Source organism: Misgurnus anguillicaudatus, chromosome 2 (genome assembly GCF_027580225.2).
Source record: "Misgurnus anguillicaudatus chromosome 2, ASM2758022v2, whole genome shotgun sequence".
NCBI lineage: Eukaryota > Metazoa > Chordata > Actinopteri > Cypriniformes > Cobitidae > Misgurnus > Misgurnus anguillicaudatus.
In genome coordinates, this window is record NC_073338.2 from 51,255,730 (window position 1) to 51,275,195 (window position 19,466).

The 19,466-nt window shown below is 38.8% G+C and overlaps 1 protein-coding gene across 8 annotated transcripts in view; it reads right to left on the reverse strand.

Moving 5' to 3' along the window:
* LOC141351142 (receptor-type tyrosine-protein phosphatase S-like) overlaps positions 1-19,466 on the reverse strand; it is a 126,804-nt gene that overhangs the window by 26,000 nt on the left and 81,338 nt on the right. For 5 of the 8 annotated variants that reach the window (XM_073857638.1, XM_073857632.1, XM_073857676.1 and 2 more), the window contains 8 exons: positions 11,500-11,769; positions 9,686-10,267; positions 9,361-9,497; positions 6,359-6,503; positions 3,561-3,872; positions 3,158-3,351; positions 1,211-1,237; positions 823-940 (listed from right to left, as the gene is read on the reverse strand). In XM_073857638.1, coding sequence (XP_073713739.1) covers positions 823-940; positions 1,211-1,237; positions 3,158-3,351; positions 3,561-3,872; positions 6,359-6,503; positions 9,361-9,497; positions 9,686-10,267; positions 11,500-11,769 — 1,785 coding nt within the window. The remainder of the gene's footprint in view (positions 1-822; positions 941-1,210; positions 1,238-3,157; positions 3,352-3,560; positions 3,873-6,358; positions 6,504-9,360; positions 9,498-9,685; positions 10,268-11,499; positions 11,770-19,466) is intronic. The other 3 variants (XM_073857673.1, XM_073857666.1, XM_073857658.1) reach the window with 1 other exon arrangement.

Below are 19,466 nucleotides of genomic sequence, written 5' to 3' on the forward strand. Positions count from 1 at the left end.
ACGGCTTTTAAAGGTTTTAATAAAAAAAAAAATTCAATAAAAATAAAAACAACCTTTTTTTTTACATTAATCTTAAACTGGTGGTCTTCTTCCTCTGCTTATATTTTCAGTTTACAAATTCCACTTTCTAAATAGGGATTAGACATGGCGCCAGACGCAACTTGCTTTTAAAGATAATGAGAGCTGAGACTCTGATTGGTTTACTGCACGTTACACCCAAAACACTCCCATTACTGATTAGGAAAATAGGAACAACCCGTCTATCTATCTATCTATCTATCTATCTATCTATCTATCTATCTATCTATCTATCTATCTATCTATCTATCTATCTATCTATCTATCTATCTATCTATCTATCTATCTATCTATCTATCTATCTATCTATCTATCTACCCACCTACCTACCTACCTACCTATCCCCCCACTGTGATACATATCATTAAAATGATATAAAATGAATCCTATCGTGATGTAAGATTTTGGTTATATCGCCCACTGAGCTGATATAACCAATAACTCTAATCACTCTACTGAGCCTTCACCACAGCTTCATTTGTGTTTACAGTCAATAAGAAATAAACAGCACTTTGATAATAAATAACCCATTCTGATACAAACCCTTGCAATTTTCAATCGATTAAATGTGCAAGTTAAGCAACACGCTATCTCTCCAAACACTTTAAAGACAAAGCAGAATGATCGACAAACAAAAAGCTTTTCAGACTCCCCTATCTCACCGGTCTTATTACACTAACATCATTCAGGTGGTAATGATTGAATAATCCTAAACTCTTAATATATATAGAGAGAGATACTCACATGCTGCAGGTGTCCAGATCAGCTGTGCATTACTGTGAACTCCATCACCTTTAACAGTGTACGCTGACACACTGATGGAGTACAGAGTTTCTGGCTGTAGGTCATCAATGATCGTTTCCTGAACACAAACACACACTTAGTGTAACTTCGATGGCTACTAAATCTGTGTACATGCTTTATTTGCAAATTACTACATTTCCAGACACATTTGTTAGATTCATCTTTTTCTCTCATTTGTTCATTCATAGCAGTTTTGTCTTTAATGACTTTGTGTGAGTGGCTCTCGTAAAGCTCTCTGAATCACTGAACAGACAATCAGTGAGAAAAGCGACAGATCGCGTGTGATTTTATCAACAGATCCGAATGTAAAACTTTAACACATACTCACATACTGCGCCGTCTCATCTAAAGCTCTCTGACAGCTCGAAGCAGCGTGAAACAGAGATATGAAAAGAGCAGATGGAGTGTAGGGGAAGAAAGAGTGAAAGATATTTTATAAAAGAAAGAATGGGTTGGCAATGAGCATGAAAAGATACGGTGAAAAAATCATTCAGCATTTGTTCATGCATATCTGACCAGGCACTAAAATCTGATGATTTCTTAATGGAACAGAACTCACAAAATACTACACTGCAAGTAAACACTGCACACTAAAAACTGCTCAATAAACATTGGAGTAAACACCAGCTGCACGACTGCACAGAATCCTGCAGCTGTGCAGTAAACACTGTGCAGTTGTGCAGTAAACATGACTGCACAGCAAAAACCGGGGACTGTGCAGCAAAACTGGGGATTGAGCAGCAACCACAGGAGACTGCCCACAAAACACAGGAGACTGTGCAACAAACACCAGGGACTGCACACAAACACAGGGATTGCACAGCAAACACAGAAGACTGCGCACAAAACACAGGAGACTGCACAGCCAACAACAGGGACTGTGCAGAAAACAAAAGAGACTGCACAGAAAACACAGGGGACTGCCCAGAAAACACAGGAGACTGCACACAAAATGAAAGAGACTGTGCAGCAAACACAGGAGACTGTGCAACAAACACAGGAGACTGTGCAGAAAACACAGGGGACTGCGCAGAAAACACAGGGGACTGCACAGAAAACACAGGGGACTGCGCAGAAAACACAGGGGACTGCGCAGAAAACACAAGAGACTGCACAGCCAACAACAGGGACTGTGCAGAAAACACAAGAGACTGCGCAGAAAACACAGGGGACTGCCCAGAAAACACAGGAGACTGCACACAAAATGAAAGAGACTGTGCAGCAAACACAGGAGACTGTGCAACAAACACAGGAGACTGTGCAGAAACCATAGGAGACTGTGCAGAAACCATAGGAGACTGTGCAGAAACCATAGGAGACTGTGCAGAAACCATAGGAGACTGTGCAGAAACCACAGGAGACTGTGCAACAAACACAGGAGACTGTGCAGCAAACACAGGAGACTGTGCATCAAACACAGGAGACTGTGCGTCAAACACAGGAGACTGTGCAGCAAACACAGGGGACTGCGCAGAAAACACAGGGGACTGCACATAAAATGAAAGAGACTGTGCAGCAAACACAGGAGACTGTGCAACAAACACAGGAGACTGTGCAACAAACACAGGAGACTGTGCAACAAACACAGTAGACTGTGCAGCAAACACAGGAGACTGTGCGTCAAACACAGGTGACTGTGCGGCAAACACAGGAGACTGTGCGGCAAACACAGGAGACTGTGCGGCAAACACAGGAGACTGTGCAACAAACACAGGAGACTGCACATAAAATGAAAGAGACTGTGCAGCAAACACAGGAGACTGTGCAACAAACACAGGAGACTGTGCAACAAACACAGGAGACACAAACACAGGAGACTGTGCAGCAAACACAGGAGACTGTGCAGAAAACACCAGGCACAGTGCAGAAAACATGGGGACCGTGCAGAAAGTACTAGGAACTGTGTAGTAGGATGCAGACTTACAGTAGGATATGAAATTAAACCAAATCCTTTTACTGTTTACAGTTTACTTTTACTGTTTTTAAAGTGTATTATTAGCATTAATACTCCAATGAAAATATATTAAGGCGGTGTGCACTGCATTGTGGGATACAGAACAGAACACAGTGTGTTGTATTTTTACTGCACATTTCAACAAAACTGTATAAAGTCATCTTGGTTTTCTTTGCCCTCCAGTACATTTTCACTCCAACAGATAAAAATTTCCTCTTAATAAAGTAAAAAGTAAGTTTTTAATTTCACGTCGACTGAAAATTTCATTCCATCTAAACAAGATCATTACAGGTGTGAAACTCGACACAATCGTGATCTCACCTGCTCATCATCCAGCATTATGTCTTTGATGCGAGGCAAACCTCGTGACAGCTCATTCTCCATGCGAGAATAGTGAAGCTGGTAACCACGAATCTGTCCGTTCCGTTGACACGGCAACACGGAGCGCCACGACACTTTAATGGAGGTGCAGTTGAGGAGCTGTACCTCCACCAGTCCAGGTGGCGCTCCAGGCACTAAACAATTTACACAGACCTGAGGTCAGTCACACACACACACACCACAAAGATAACAATGCAAATAATTGAATAAGCCTGAGAATTAAACCAGCTGAAGGATACACAATCAGTAAGGAATAATGAAATCTGTTTATATGACATTAAAGATGAAAAAATATATATTTTAGGAGGATCAACTTTTCATACGTGAGACATTCTGACTTTACCATCTTCATCAGTTTTGCAGTGTACAGGCAAGCTCCCGGGCCCGCGGCCCTGCGCTGTGAAAGCCGCCACCGTGATGCGGTACGAGGTCCATCGCCGCAGGTTCTTCAGGATCATCCGTTCTGCATCAGACTCTGAACGTATCGTCTGCAATGAGTCAGACTCGCCCCCGTCCTCATCAGAGATCTGGTACTGTAACTCGTAACCGAGCAGTGGGCCGATCTGCCGCTCCTCCGCGGGCGGCGCCCAACTTACCGTCAGCGAGGTGGAGGTCGCGCTGATGCAGCGGACCTCGCGAGGAGACGCCTTGGGCTCTGACCGTCAAAGCGCAACACAGTCAAAAAAAAACAAAAAACACAGAAAATATGAGAGACAATTGAGAAATATGGACGATGATGGATGAAATATAGAGGATGAATAACAAATGAAGAAAACCAATTATGAGGCTCCTGTTACATTTAAATCAGAAGACAAATGATGCAAAACAAAGACAAACTAAAAAACGAAGGATGTCAGAGATGCGACATATTGACCCGAACACACAACCTAATTACAGAACAAGTGAGCGTGTAATGGATAGCTGCACTGTTGCCACGGCAACATAGATTGATGGATGGCAGGCTGCATCAGACGAGGGATCAGACTTCCTGAGCAGATGTCGAGAGAGAATCCGAGTGACCGTCCGTCTGATCTGAAAGTCATCAGGTGTGTAACTGAGGAGAGATTATGTTCCTCATATCAAACAAATGAGCTTTAATGAGAAATCTGACGAGGGCTCTGATAATAAACAACAAACTTGTTTCCTGTGTATAATTGAATAACAGTCTTTGAGATTATATGAGGGCGCAGCAGCAGCAGACAAAATCACTCACCTGTCAAAGTCCCAGCACAGCACCATACACAGATACACAACACACAGATCAAATACCCACAACACCTTATAGAAATGCACCAATATATCAGCCTATATCGGTATATAAAAGCATTTTCAGAGCAGATTGTATCATGAAAATCAAAAGAGGCGCTCATGCTGTGTGATTATTTTGAGAAAGTCTGCATTGGTGCATCCCTAACTATAACCAGAAACAGGAGTGTATCCATGTCCTAATGGGCTTACACACCAAACACGAATACAACAATTTGCGCAAGTAGATTACATGTAGGGGTGCACCGATATATCAGCCGATGATGCTTGCTCTGCGTCTCAATTAATTACGGTGAAATGCCGCTACATCCAAAAGCCAGAGGGCGCTCTCATGCAGAAACTCAATATACGCTGCAGACGAAGAACCAATACACGCAGCTCCAGGAAATGTCTTAAGGATAACCTTTTCAGGTATTTTCATGATAATAAGAATATGTATAATGGTTATGTTTGACGAGTGGTGCTTTTTTAAATGCATTTTATAAACGATTCAAACTAACAGTGATTTCAGATCGATAAGGACATACTGATCAAAGCCGTAGTACATAAAATAGCTTTGAGTAATATTGTGGGTGCGATTCAGAATAGTTATCACCCACGTATTATAAGTATATATCGGCATTTATCGATGCACCCCTAATTACATACAAAGTCAATGAAAAGACGCAAACTCGCGTGGGGGGGATGCGAATGACGCGAATAGGGCATTTGCCGCAAAAACACAAGCTATCTGTCTTAAACGCGTCTTCGCGCAAGTTGAAAATATTAAAGTTAAGCAAAAAATTCGCATGACACAAAGTTAAATCCTGCGAGTAATCTAGAGCGAGGAACGCGATTCTACGCGTTTGTGTGTGTTCAAATGTGTGAGATGGATCACCATCAGATGTTCGTCCTCTCCTGAAGAATCTGGACGTCTCTCATAAATGTAATTACTGACAGAGTTATACTGTGTTAAACAATTAGACAATAAATAAACAGAAAACTGATCACATCGACTCATGTTTGTCTGCACTAACAGAAGATCAGATGGGGCGTCCATACAAACCTACTGAATTAAACATGTGAACGACATGAGTCAGAACGAACTGATCTGGTTTTTCACACTTACCTGTCAGCCCTACACTGAAAAAAATGATTCATTGAATTTAATCAATTTTTTTAAGGTAAGTGGTTGCAATCAATTTATTTAAGCTACATTTAAACAAAAGTTTTATATTTTATTTTACGTTACTAATCTTTTTTGTTTAAATGTAGCTTAAATAAATTGATTGCAACCGCTTACCTTAAAAAAATTTATTAAATTCAATGAATCATTTTTTTCAGTGTATACATTCACACACAAAATCAAACAGCAAACATTTCCCTTCACAAAATCATTTAAAGGTAAAACTCCCTTCCAGTCTGTTGGTGGCTTCTGAAACTGGAGAAAATGACACGCACACACAGTCCAGTTCACATGACGCACAGATGGATGAAGACACACAGGAGGATTTCACTAAACCTTATTCACTAACAGCTGTTGTTATAGTTGTGTGCTGGAACCGATCACATAACACAATTACAATTATTCATTTAGCAGATGCTTTTATTCGAAGCAAATTACCAGATTTGGAAAGCAGAAGTTTGTGCACATTTTCTGTTGGCACAATTAAATCTCAGTGAATCCCCACGAGTTAAGGGTGAGACAAACAATTCCAGTCTGAGAATCAGTAAACACAATCAATGAGAATCATCCAGAAACACAGTCCAGATCTTCTCACATTAACTATCCGTTATCAATGAGAATTGAATCAGAGGACGGTCTGTAGTGATGGTCCTGATCTGTTAGGTGATGCTCAATGATTGTGTCTGGCATACAGAAGGTTAAATACATACTCGCTTGAGCAGTTCGTTGGATGATCTCATTGGTAAATGCACCGATGCCTTTGTTAGAGATGGCAGCCAGAGAGAACGAATATTCTGTGTTCGCCCGCAAACCTTCCACCACGAACGATGTTTTGGGTTCAAAATTCCTCTTTTCCTGTTTGATTGACAGATACAGGTATTCATTTATTTATAAAAAGGCCAATCAATATTAAACAACAGGGGCCGGTTGCACCACATAGACATAAAAAAGTTAGGTGTAAGCCCTACGTCGGGCTTCGTGAAAATGTTTTACGCCTGTTACACCATCAGAAACTACGACCAGGCGAACACTTTATACTTACGCCTACTTTTGACTAGACGTAAGATTTAATCTCTGACGTACCCTACGCCTAAATGGTGCAATATGAACTAGTTTTATGACCCAATGTATGTCCAGATGGTGCAACTGGTCCCAGAACTGCAGTAACAACACTTAAAATTCCAAGTTGATTATTGTGTGGATATACAAACAAGATCAGTTTCGCCTGAGGCAAATAAAAATCGTTTTAGTGCATGCCAAACGATAATAAAAAGTGCTCTTAAAGGTATACTGCACCCAAATATGAATATACTCACTCTTTATCACAATTTACTCATATTTCTAGAAGTATTTAATTTTATTTCTTCAGTTGAGCACAAACTAATAATTTTATATTAAAATGCTTTCATGTTCTTAACTACTTGATAATCTTCTTAAAGGGCACCTATTGTGCAAAATTCACTCTTACAAGCTGTTTGGACATAAATGTGTGTTGGCAGTGTGTGAACAAAGCCACCATAAAATTAAAAAAATCCACCTGATCCTTGTTTTTTTAATCCCATTAAGTCAAAGCAGTCTCATTAGACATGCTATTTTGATTTTCTTGTTAATGTGATATCACACTGATAAAGCCCCGCCCACAGCCACTGAATGACAGTCCTGCGTTATCGTAGTTTCCACCATAGATATGTATAAAGTCTAGATGTCTCACCGGCGATGCTGGCCAATTGAGTGGAACGTCCGCATTTGGCGTCCATCTTAACACAGGGCGCTCGCTCACTCGTAACAGTGAGTTTTAATGGTGCAGGTACTTAAAAATGACCATAACTTGCTTAATGTTTTTCCGATTTTCAAATGGTTTGGTTTGTTATAAATGTCAAAGATGGCCCTATGCAGTGTTTCCCATACATTGATTTACTCGTGGCGCACCGCCACGGAATCAACACTGGCCGCCACAAATAGATTTTTCATGATCCCCATTTACATTTTACTGTTTAAAAACAACTTCATTCATTGTTGCAAGCACCCAGCGCGCCCCCTCCCTTTCTCTATGCACCGCGCGCCTCTCTCTCTCTGTTTTCAATGTCCGTTCCCCCGTATACTTTCTTTTTCGCGTAAACGTCAACAGTCACAGATTTTACTGACAGAGAAGACGGCGATGACTTGATGAAAGGTTAGCATTAGTTTTCTAGTAACTTTGTGTAACAGTTACTGTGTATTTTCTCATATTTCTGAATTTGCACCCAATTGTCTGCGCTATACGCAACAATAAAACTCACATTTAAATAAAAAAGGGCTCATAATGAGACATTGATGAGAAGAGCAACAGCAGTAAGACTTCAATGTAAATGTATGGCGATTTATAGACCAGCTGTAAATATACACGTACATTTCGTAATTTCCTGTTATTTTGCGGGTTTCTTTCAAATATAAAAGCGCTTAAGCATTTACTTGCGTTCTATGCGAAAAAACAAGTCAGTGGCAAGTCGGTTCCTGAATAAAAAGTTAAATTCACTTCTCAGAGGCACGGAACTGTTCCTGAAACTGACGTTGTCCCCAAACTGAAATTAAACACAGTGTTTCGAGTTTTTCTCGTCTGTGTCATGTTGATATTAGGAAGTAAGGTAACGTGCACATGACAACGAGAGAGGTGACCTGCTGCGTAATCGAGTTATCCCTCCCACTTCTGAATGTTTTACTGAGATTTCTAATCCCGTCCGAATTGACCATCAATATTACAGACGTCCTGTGGTAAAATTACATTACGCCATCTACAACCATAAAACTAATCCCATCCGAATAGGGCTATAGTCTCATTTTATGTCTGACAACAGAGCTGATAATATGTAAAAATAGCAATCAGTTGTGTTAAAATGCATTATAACGTGACAGATCAAAGAGTAAAAGTGCCAACACTTGATCAAACACAAACACGTGATGACGCCACATATATGCTAATTAGCGTGTGACGTCATCACCGCCACAAGTCTCTCAAAATCCTGTGGGAAACACTGCTACGACACTGCGTACTTATACTAAAAAAAATCATGAAACATGTAAAAGGATCCAGAATTATAGCCACGTTAATAACATTTGTAAGACACAAAACCAATTGAAAATCGGTAGAAAATTGAGCAAGTTATGGTCATTTAAAAGTACGTGCACTATTAAACTCAATGCTATGAGTGAGCGAGCTGTCTGAAGTAAGATGGCGTTAGAGACTCCACTGTAACACATCTAGCCTTTATATATATCTATGGTTTCCACCAACCACAAGTTGTACGCAGAGCGTTATTGCTTCCACCCAAAAAGGGGAATTTTGAAAACTTCATTCTGGGCACACCTGAGACTTATATTACATTGTGTAAAAATAGGCATAATAGCTGCCCTTAAATAAACAGATTTAAAATTAAAGTGCTAAAATGAAAATCCGGCAGCATGTCAATAACATCAAATCTCATTGGTTCTCACACTCAAGTTGTTGTATGCTTGTTGTTGTGTGTTTTATTACGACACATGTAAGATCAATGAAATTTGATGTTATTGACATGCCATCATGTTTAAATTTAGCACTTGGATCTGTTTATTAAGAACACAACTTGATTTTCATACACTTTTGTATTAAAATAAAGACAAGAATGAATACCATCATTACATCACAGTACAAGTCATTGAGTCAATCGATATCTTTACAGGCAGGTCTGGTTCTCACCTGAATGCCAAGTTCTGGAGCTTTGTAGATGAGTTCATAGCTTTTCACCGGCTCTTTGGAGTATGCAGGTTCCCAGGTCAATTCAACACTCGTGTCTGTTACCTTTCCTACCTGAAACTTTCCTGGCTGCCCGGGAACTGAAACAGAGAGAGGAAATGCATAAGAAAACAGCTCTCATAATGCATATGTCATCTGAAGACTAGGACTGCATGCCGATTAATTGCGACTATTAGTCACGATTAATCGTTATGCAGTTCAACTGAAGATAAAAGCTGTGCAGAAATGCTTTACTGAAGTGATGAGTAAATATCACTCATCCACTCACCTCCAGGTCTCACTTTGACATGGACGGGGTCAGAAAAGGGTCCGTCACCCACAGACGTGAACGCCAGCACACGGATGGTGTACGTCTCAGAAGGCACTAAACTGTTGATGGTCGTGATCACGCTATCTTGGACGTTATGAATTTGCCAGTTGCTCATTGGCTGTGAAGGATCCATCGTGTAATACACTCGATAGCCTTTAATCAAACCGTTGGGTTCCTCCGGTTCATCCCAGCGGACCATCACGGCGTTTTGCGATATGATTCGTGCCTGTATGTTACGGGGCGGGCTGGCGGGGGCCTGCTCTCCGGTTCTAGCCTCCACCTTGTTGCTGGGCGGCCCTTGTCCGATGGTGTTAACGGCGGAAACGCGGATCTCGTACTCTGTGTTGGGGTACAGACCTCCGATGCTGTAGCGGGTGGTGGTGATGGAGTCCACCGTCTCAAACTTGCTGTCCGGTGACTTGGCGCGGTATTGAATGATGTAATAGGATACGGGGTCAGGGTTACCAGAGTCCCAGGTGATGGTGACACTGGTCGGGGTCGTCTCTGTGACAATGGGCGTACCAGGGGCTCTCGGTAAAGCTGGAAGACAAAGGAAACTTTACTGCATGGTTGCGGGTACATGCTTTCATACTTTGTCTCTTCAGAAAAATAAACAAGTGAATGAATGTGATCTTTATATTTCTGAAAAGCTGCTTTGCAACAGTGTATGACTGTTAACTCTTTCCCCGACATTGACAAGTTATCTTGTCAATTAAGACGCATAAAAAGTGTTCCTGATGAATTTTTATGTTAATCTGCAATACCACGATTATCCACTAGATTCCCAGGCCCAGACTAGATTATCCACTTACCCAATTTATGAAGAAAAAAAATGGAAGCCAAAACTATTATTTACTAATTTTAAACTCTTTGTATGTTTTGATAATTGTTCTGAATCTGATTTCTAACAAAATTCCTTCACAAAAATGCAATTATTATTTTTTTTTTAGAGAAAAATACCCATATTTAAAGGGGCCATGTCGCAAGACTTTTTTAAGATGTCAAATAAATCTTTGGTTTCCCCAGAGCACATATATGAAGTTTTAGCTCAAAATACCATATGAATAATTTATTATAACATGTTAAAATTGCCACTTTGTAGGTTTTGAGTGTGTCCTTTAAAAAAATGCAAATGAGCTGATAATGCAAACACTGATCACCATAATGGTAGTTTGTTGAAATTGAAACTCAATTGTGCTGTTAATAAAAAAAAAATCTCTTTCTTTCTGCACTAAATGGCAGTGCTGTGGTTGGATAGTTCAGATTAAGGGGCGGTATTATTATAATAAGATCCCCTTCTGACATTATAAGGAGAGCCAAATTTCAACGACCTATTTTTTCACATGCTTGTAGAGAATGGTTTACCAAAATTAAGTTACTGGGTTGATCTTTTTCACATTTTTTAGGTTGATGGAAGCACTCGGGACCCAATTATTGCACTTAAACATGAAAAAGGTCAGATTTTCATGCCATGGCCCCTTTAAGAGTTTAAAAGCAGAGAAAAAAATATTTATTTATTTATTAAAAACTATTAATTACTTATTTATATATATTGTTTGTTTGAAAGCAGAGGGTCTATTCTTTCATTTCATATATTTGTATGTTTATACATTTTTAGAAGAAAATTTTCCTGAAAGGCATTTTGTGAAACTTTTGTAAAAAAAAATCACAAAAAATGCTGGTGACAACTTAAAAAAAAAAGCGCAATAGGCATAAAATTGAATTGAATTAATGTCTGAAGACACACACAGAAATGAATAAATGTTACTCACATTTTACAATAACTTGTGCTACAGCTTCAATAATTCCCAGGCTGCTCATGGCCACGCAGGTGTAGTTGGCTGACTCGCGCACACCGTTGAGCTCCAGAACATTTCGTCCCACCGGCATCTCATCCTCCGGCGTCAGATCCTCAGAATTAAGCATCCACTTTACGTAAGGCATGGGCGAGCCGACAGCGACACAGGTGATATTTATACTTCCACCCGGCATTATCTCGTGACTCGTGGGAAGGATGGTGAAGCGAGGGGGAACGCGTCGAACTGCGGCACACAGAGAAGAAAGAAAAAGAACAACGGGGTAACAATGACAGAAAATGAACATTCGGATGAAATAATAATAATGTATAGTAAAATAACTTGAGAAGTCAAAGCTAAAGGTTTTCTCAACATCCACAAATACGTGCACAAATATCTCTTTCAAGTTTCAAGCTGCGAGGCCAGAAACCCAATTCAGAAGAGGAACATAAAACAGACAGGTTTTACCGTTTTCCTTTTTTAGCTCACAGGTCTCATTTTGAGCTGGGCTTGGATGAATTTTTTTAAATTAAAACACGCTCTGTTTGAAAGAGCTTTATTTCAGCTGATCGCGCCTGTGCCGATCTGAGCTCACTCCATTTACCGCAAGCCTCAGCGAGCAATGAGAAACTTCAATGAGATTTCTGTGCCTCAGGGATCCTGTCGACCCGCCACAGTCCTGATCAATAGTTGCGGATATGGATTCTATAGACCCGTGCGGGAAAGCAGGTCGTCTTCCTCCCCACCGGATCAAAGAGGAAGAGGAAGGTTGAGATTGAGAGAGGCTGACCGCAGCGCCACATGGCCGCACGAGTCGCTTGCATGCCTGATCAAACACCAGCGCCACCAGACCATAAACAACGGATGAAAGCTTCAAGACTAGCCTTTCACTGAAACAAATCACTACTGCATATGTTCAGCATCTATAAACCTTACAGCCATGAAACAGTGCTAACGTTGCAGTTAAAGATGCTCGGCTATTCAATTCTACATGTTTAATGTAGTTCAGTGCAGATTTCTGATAGCGTCTGATGGTAACTGTGACCTTCAGCTTTCAACATCAACATAGGGGTTATGACCGAGCACTGATCTGATCTAATGAAGCGTCCTGTTCAGTTTATAGATGCTGTGTGTGTATATTTAAGACTAAAACCTCATTACTTCTGCAGCAGAAAATAAAGACAAAAAAACCTGACTGTGAAATAAAAAAAAGGCAAAAACAAAAAGAAACACTAGAAGTTACATTAATCCACTCCATTAACCCTGCAAAACCAGATGAAACGTGGAGGAGAAAGAGTGAGAATAAGTAAGAGATGGGCTGCATGATTAATAAAAAAAAAAGATCACGATCTCGATTCAAACATCCACACAATCTCATTTCTAAATTATAACGATTCGTCTGTCTATTAAACCTTTGACAGACATCAAACAGGAACATTGACATGCGTAGGCGCTGTCGCGGAGTCATAGAGACTTAATGTAAAGAGGGATTTTTAAACAGTGAGTTGTAATGACATTTGTTCATTGGTTCACTTGTTTAAACAACATGTTTAAAGCGTGGATGAAGCTCGTGTTCATTGTGCTTTGCTTTCACGATGTGCATGATGTGCGCTCATACCAGCGTGTGTCACGACTGTCTGTATACTGCAAATACAAGCTGTTCACTTTACTTTATTTGTAAACTGTGTTAAAATTAAAGGAACAGTATGTAAGAAATTGATATCAATTAATCATAAAATGGCCCTGATGTGTCACTAGACATTAAGAAATAATTTTCATTTTAAATACTTATATCACTGACAACAGTGGTCTGGCCAAGATATTCTCATTTAAAAAGTGGAGTTGCAGCCCTCAACTGATGTATAAGAAGAGTTCCGTTGCAAAACGAGATAAATTTTTTTATCTTTTTATGCATCTTTGTCGAAGCATGTTTATTATTATGTTATGGTGCTACTTAGCTGTATTTTTTAAGTTATGAAGGTTTAAATCAAAACAAACCAACTGCAGTTGAATTGATAATAATTGGAATGCACAACCAAAAAACGAGATTTCTGAACACTTAAAAAAACGGATTTATCTCGTTTTGCAACGAAACTCTTCATATGTTGTCATGTTGTGTATTGGCCACCAGTTGTGTGATTGCAGTACCAGTTTTAGCCACAATACTACATACTGTTCTTTTAACAACTAAGGAAGCCTCTTTATGTTTATTTTACTATAGCTTTGTTTAAAGAAAAATGAAGGGTAAATAAAAACTACTCTTGAGATAGATTATACCTACTCAAGTGGGTGCTGAAATTTCAAACAGATCTTTTCAACCACACAGTATCATTATTATTTCTTCTGGATTATATACAGTATTCAAAATACTTAAATGATCACAGAAGTACTGGGATAATAGTTTACATATAAACACTACAATTAAGGACAAACACCTTCTATCACCCAGTAATAAAACATATATTTATAAGTCTTGTGTTTTGAATTGAATATATTAGTCTATAAGTCTTAAATCTTTCAAATTTATTAAAAATAATTCAAACCAATTAAAATTTTTTAAAGAGATTGCTGCAATTAATCTTTGTCAGAACCTCTATTAAATTATGTTATTTTGTTTAGTTGGCATTCAGAATCGTGATCTTAATTTGAAATAAAAAAGACTCATGCAGCCCTTGTGAGAGATACTTAAGAAAACAATAAGAGAGAGAGAGAGCGCAAAAGAGAGAGAGAGAGAGATTGCTGTGAACTACAGCTGCCTAAAATCTAAAGATTTATGAAATCATCAGATTATTAGCAGATCTCTTTGGGAGTAAAAACAGAGTTAAAAATCTCTGATTGTTTAAGTTATCAGATGGAGATAAAGACATAAAAATAGGCATGGAAAAAGAGATAGGGGGAAAAAGAGAGACAAAAACGGAGAGAGAGAGAGAATAAGAGAAGGGATTGGGAGAGAGAGAAATTGGTGGAGAGAAAGGATGAAAAAGAGATATAGAGATTAAATAGAGAGATGGGTGAAGAGAGTGAAAGAAAAAGAGGGGAATAGACAGACAGGAACAGAGAGAGAGAGAGAGAGAGAGAGAGAGAGAGACGCTGTGCCCAAAACCGCCTACATCCATACTATAGCACAGTGGTTTTCAAACTGGGGGGCCGCGAGATGGTGCCAGGGGGGCCCCAGTTTTATGACATTTTATGAAATACATTGATTTATCATGAATTCTGTGCAATTAAACCTAAAAAATAAGGCTACTAACCAAAAGCACTCCTTTTTTGTATAATTGAATGTTTTTTTTTTATTAAAATGTCTAGTTTTCGAATGTTTTTTTGTCACAAATTTTCTTTGGGGGGCCGCGAAGGAATGCACCGTACACAATGGGGGCCACACGCTGAAAAAGTTTGGGAACCACTGCTATATCAGTACACGAGGCGAGTAGTATTGTGAGAGAATTCATATGGCATTTATATACTGTCCTTGTTTTATTATCATTTGGTTTTCTTTCTTCGTGTTTTAACAGTAATGCGTGTATTTAAGTTTAAGTTTTGATGTGTCTTCTGTCACCTGAATAGAACCGTTTTGCTGTAAAGTTTCCGTTTATCAAAAGAACACTGAGTGCATTGCCCTCTTAAACTAAGTGCAGTGAAAATGTATCGCTAAGTTTCTGAAAAAAGTGCAGTTGCATTAAAGATAAATAACTTGCTCTGTAACAAAAACCAAATCTCATTGCTGATTGGTGGAAACGTATAGGTTAAAAACCACAAAAACCAGCTCAAATTAGCTAATGTGACAGATGCAGCATCAGTAGCTGATGCTATGGAAAATACTGAGTCTATAGGTATTAAAGGTGTTAAAAAAACAGGAAATGTGTGCGTTGCAAGCTTGCAATGGAACTATAAAAAGAAAGTTGCTGTCTGATAAAATTCTTTAATAAAACTATTTATTTTCATATCTCTCTACTATATCCATTATTCCATCTGAAAAACACACGACAGTATGCCCTAATTCGTAGTACCCAAAAAACAATAGACGAAAAGTACCCGGACGAAAACGTACCCAGATACGTACCCAACATACCCAAGATTTTGAAGTGTACATGGACACTTTACTGTCCCGTGAGCCCCCAGGAGAGGAGTCACCCAACAAAAAAAAGAGGCGTTGTCAAAATCAAAAATGTGTTATGACGATGTGTCACATGATGTATCAACATGGCTTATTCAGTACGTCCGAATTTCATTCACACTACCCATATTCGTACTACATATAAAGTACTGTTTAAACGGTTGATGAGTAGGTACTTCGTATAATTCAGTATGTACCATCACAGTAGCGATTTCAGACACAGAGAGGGACAGAAAGAGAGACGGGTGGAGAGAGAGGGCGAGAAAGAGTGAAAGATGAGGTGATGTTGCCTGGTCATTGCTATGCGGTACGTTAACATAACAATACTGTTAATATGATATCATGTAAGGACAGTTCATCTTCACTCGTGATGCTCAGTTTATTCACCGTTTTATTGTCATCCATGTTTAAATCATTATGCTAGAAACATAATAGCACATCTATCTAAAGTTGAATCACTACAAGAAACATAACCAGTGATTCTTGTTGGCTAGCTGTTATTGACATGAGACCGATGATCTCAAGCAACCAAAAACAATATATAAGTGCAATATGATGACTGTAGCAAAAACAAGAAAATAACCTCCTGCCCCTCCTGAAGTACACAACACTAACTACAGCTGCTGATATATAATATCATAAACTCAATCATTGTATACTGTAAACTCACAAGGGTCAGATTTGATAAGTAGCACATTCAAAATATTACTAACAATCTCTAAAGGTGAGTTTACAGTTCAGCTGCAGGTGAGCATTGACCAAAGGTAACCCAGAATTGGACAAACAAATCTACTGAAACTATATGGCTTAATCTCAAAGTTAGTAGGAGGTTAGTGCAAGTTAGCACATACATGCATGCGTGCAGGCTTAAATGCTGTCATAGAGAAACATGCTCAATTAAACATCATGCAACACTTAAACATTCAACAAACAATCGAACACTCCAAACCCAACACCAGAAAAAAAACAAATAATGATTTCAAACAAAAGTCATCAATTACATCAACAATGAAAATCTGCCCAGGAATTGCAGGTTTATTTATTATGATAGCACGGCCACTGAGGTGTTCTTGTTAACTACATAAAATAAAAATAAAATTATGATTTTTGGTTCAATGCGGAACATGTCAAACGTCACGTAACCAAACCAGAAAACTGCGTTGATTGCTTCCGGTTGCCAGCATTTGCTATAGCTTGTTATTGCTATTCGTAGTATTATTATTTCTGCTGTGTTCTTTTTTATTCTAATATCTGAATGTATGTGCCTTTGTCACAAGCTATAAAGTATAAAAAAGTTAATACATTTTCTTTTACTTATGTTTAAGATGTTTGCACGCATACTGGAAATTGGTCATTCTCGTCCTGAAGGCTTCATGTATGAAAACAGCACCCTGTTAGCATAGCACATACAGAACCGTAAGTGATCTACTATGTTTAAAAGAAATACGCACGTTGTGCATATACTCTATTATCTCTTTATCCAAATGTATATGTTCTAATAGCCAATGTGTCAAACTTGAAAGTTAATCAAATCAATAATATAAGTGATATATTGCATAATATGCATACTATACTTATAATAGTGACATAACTGCATACATATATTGTATCTTTTGCATGATTCTCATGAGTCTACCTGATGGCTAATGCTGCGTACACACCAAACGTTAAGCATCACATCCTCGCTCTAAATTTCATGACACTTCATGTCATGCAAACTTTTCACTCAAGTTAAACATTTTAACTTGCATAAGTGCATGTTTCACGACAATCATGCCACCCAATTCGTGTTTTTTTGCGTCGGCCTACATGATGTTGCGTCATTTCGCGTCTTTACATTGACTTGGTGTGTACGCCCCATTTGACTGTTTTTATACAGATATTAAGACAGTTTTTTTTAAATAAAAAATCTGTGAAAGTTGCCCACGGACCCAATCTCACACATTGTGTTGGATGCTTTGTGCAGTATAACTGTTATTGCATCTAAAAGAGGAGAGGAGCATTGTGCATTGAGTATTTTATTAGGTTTTTGTTCATTTCTTTCAAACTAATGTTGTCTAATTTAAGTTAAATGCAATATTTATTTCAGTTTTAGTTTATCTTCAGTTTCAGTTAATAATTTTAGTGCCTCAACTTATTATTTCAGTTTTTGCTAGAGCAACAAATTAACATTTACTTCCAAGTTTTCAGCTAATATTTAAGACTATATTATTTTTTTTCAAATTAACAGATATGTTTTTAATAGTTTTAGTCAATTATAATAATGATACACACGCCACATGAGGTCGAACACAACGCATCTGGAGTCCGGGCAGCAGGGTGCACGCTCATGGTCCCAAACAGGTTAACTGACAGCATGGTGACATGAGTGATTAAAATCCCGACCATGCATTTTGTTTTTGTCGCAGGCCTAAATCCTTCACTGTGCTGCAGCTGCGACATACGTAGAGACGCAGGAAAAACATGCTAAAAACATGATTATCATTTATAATAAAAAAACTGATGGTTCCCTGATATGATCCACAACTAGTCCAACTGCTGTAAAACTGGTTCAAATGAGAACATCTAAAGTTAAAGAGTTTCTATTGTTAAAAAATCACTTTGCGGTTCCTAAAAGCCTTCCCTTCCAGCAAGAGGGGAACATTAGACTGGATGGTAACATAACGTTTGATCTATACAACAATTGGGACTGTTAAATTGGATTTGCCATTGTTAGTCTGGCCCATTACAATAAATTATCTTAAACGTAATCTTTCCTTCATCTGAAGGGTAAAGCAGAGACGACGCGTATTGACTTACAGTCCTAGCGCACACACAAGATGCTGGATAAAACGCTCTCCATTACAAAAGCACTTACAGAGAAGTAAAGGGTCACTGTTTACGGTCTTTCCAACGATCAGGAGACACATCATACAACCTTTGAGACACATTTCTTTTGCATGTAGTTACTGAAACAAAATGTTCATGTACGTTTACTGACGTGAGCAACCGTTCAACGTTTTGCCGTATGAGTCAACGATCTGGAACAAATCTTGATGCTTTTGTTTTCTCGCACTGCAGACGAGGTTATTTTCACGCAGTGATGGCGTCTCCCACGGGGGGAACCGTCACATGTCACTCAAGGTCTGATTTTCCAGGAGCGAATGCTTTGAGCGTTCATCAAATTGACAGAATGAAATCAGGACACTCGCTGATGACAAACACATTTCTTCCTCCAAAACCACAACACTCCATTAACAGACGACACTTCATGCAGTTTAAAAGCAAGCAACAAGCTGAAATAACGAAGACAGACAAAACACAGAGACGCAAAGCAAAAAACTCTCTCTGGATGAGTCACAACTACAGCCTGAAAATCAGACATCATTAGATCCGCTCGGTCTGCGACTGCTGTTTTCAGCCATTAAAACTGTTGAATTAATACAAAAGTAATACTATTGCTGGTGTGCCAATCAATTCACATTATATTTCATCATATTTTAAATATTAAATCATTATATCTTGTTTTGGCCAAACATCAGCACTGACAGTTTACTAAAGCTGTACATACTGTAGCAAGTACTGATGAACTTAGTACTGGACAAACGTCATTAAAATTCATGAGCCGAGTGTCTCTGCCGATCGTAGCGCTTTAACAATAACAGTCTATTATAGTCATAAACTTTATGAGAGAATATAACTGCTGTAAAGACACTTTAAATAAAAGAGATCCAAAGCAGACACTAGGGCTTCTTAACGATTAATCGCAACTAATCGATTGCAGAATAAAGGTTTTTGTTTGACAAAATTATATACACATGTAAATATATACATGGATGTGTGTGTTTGT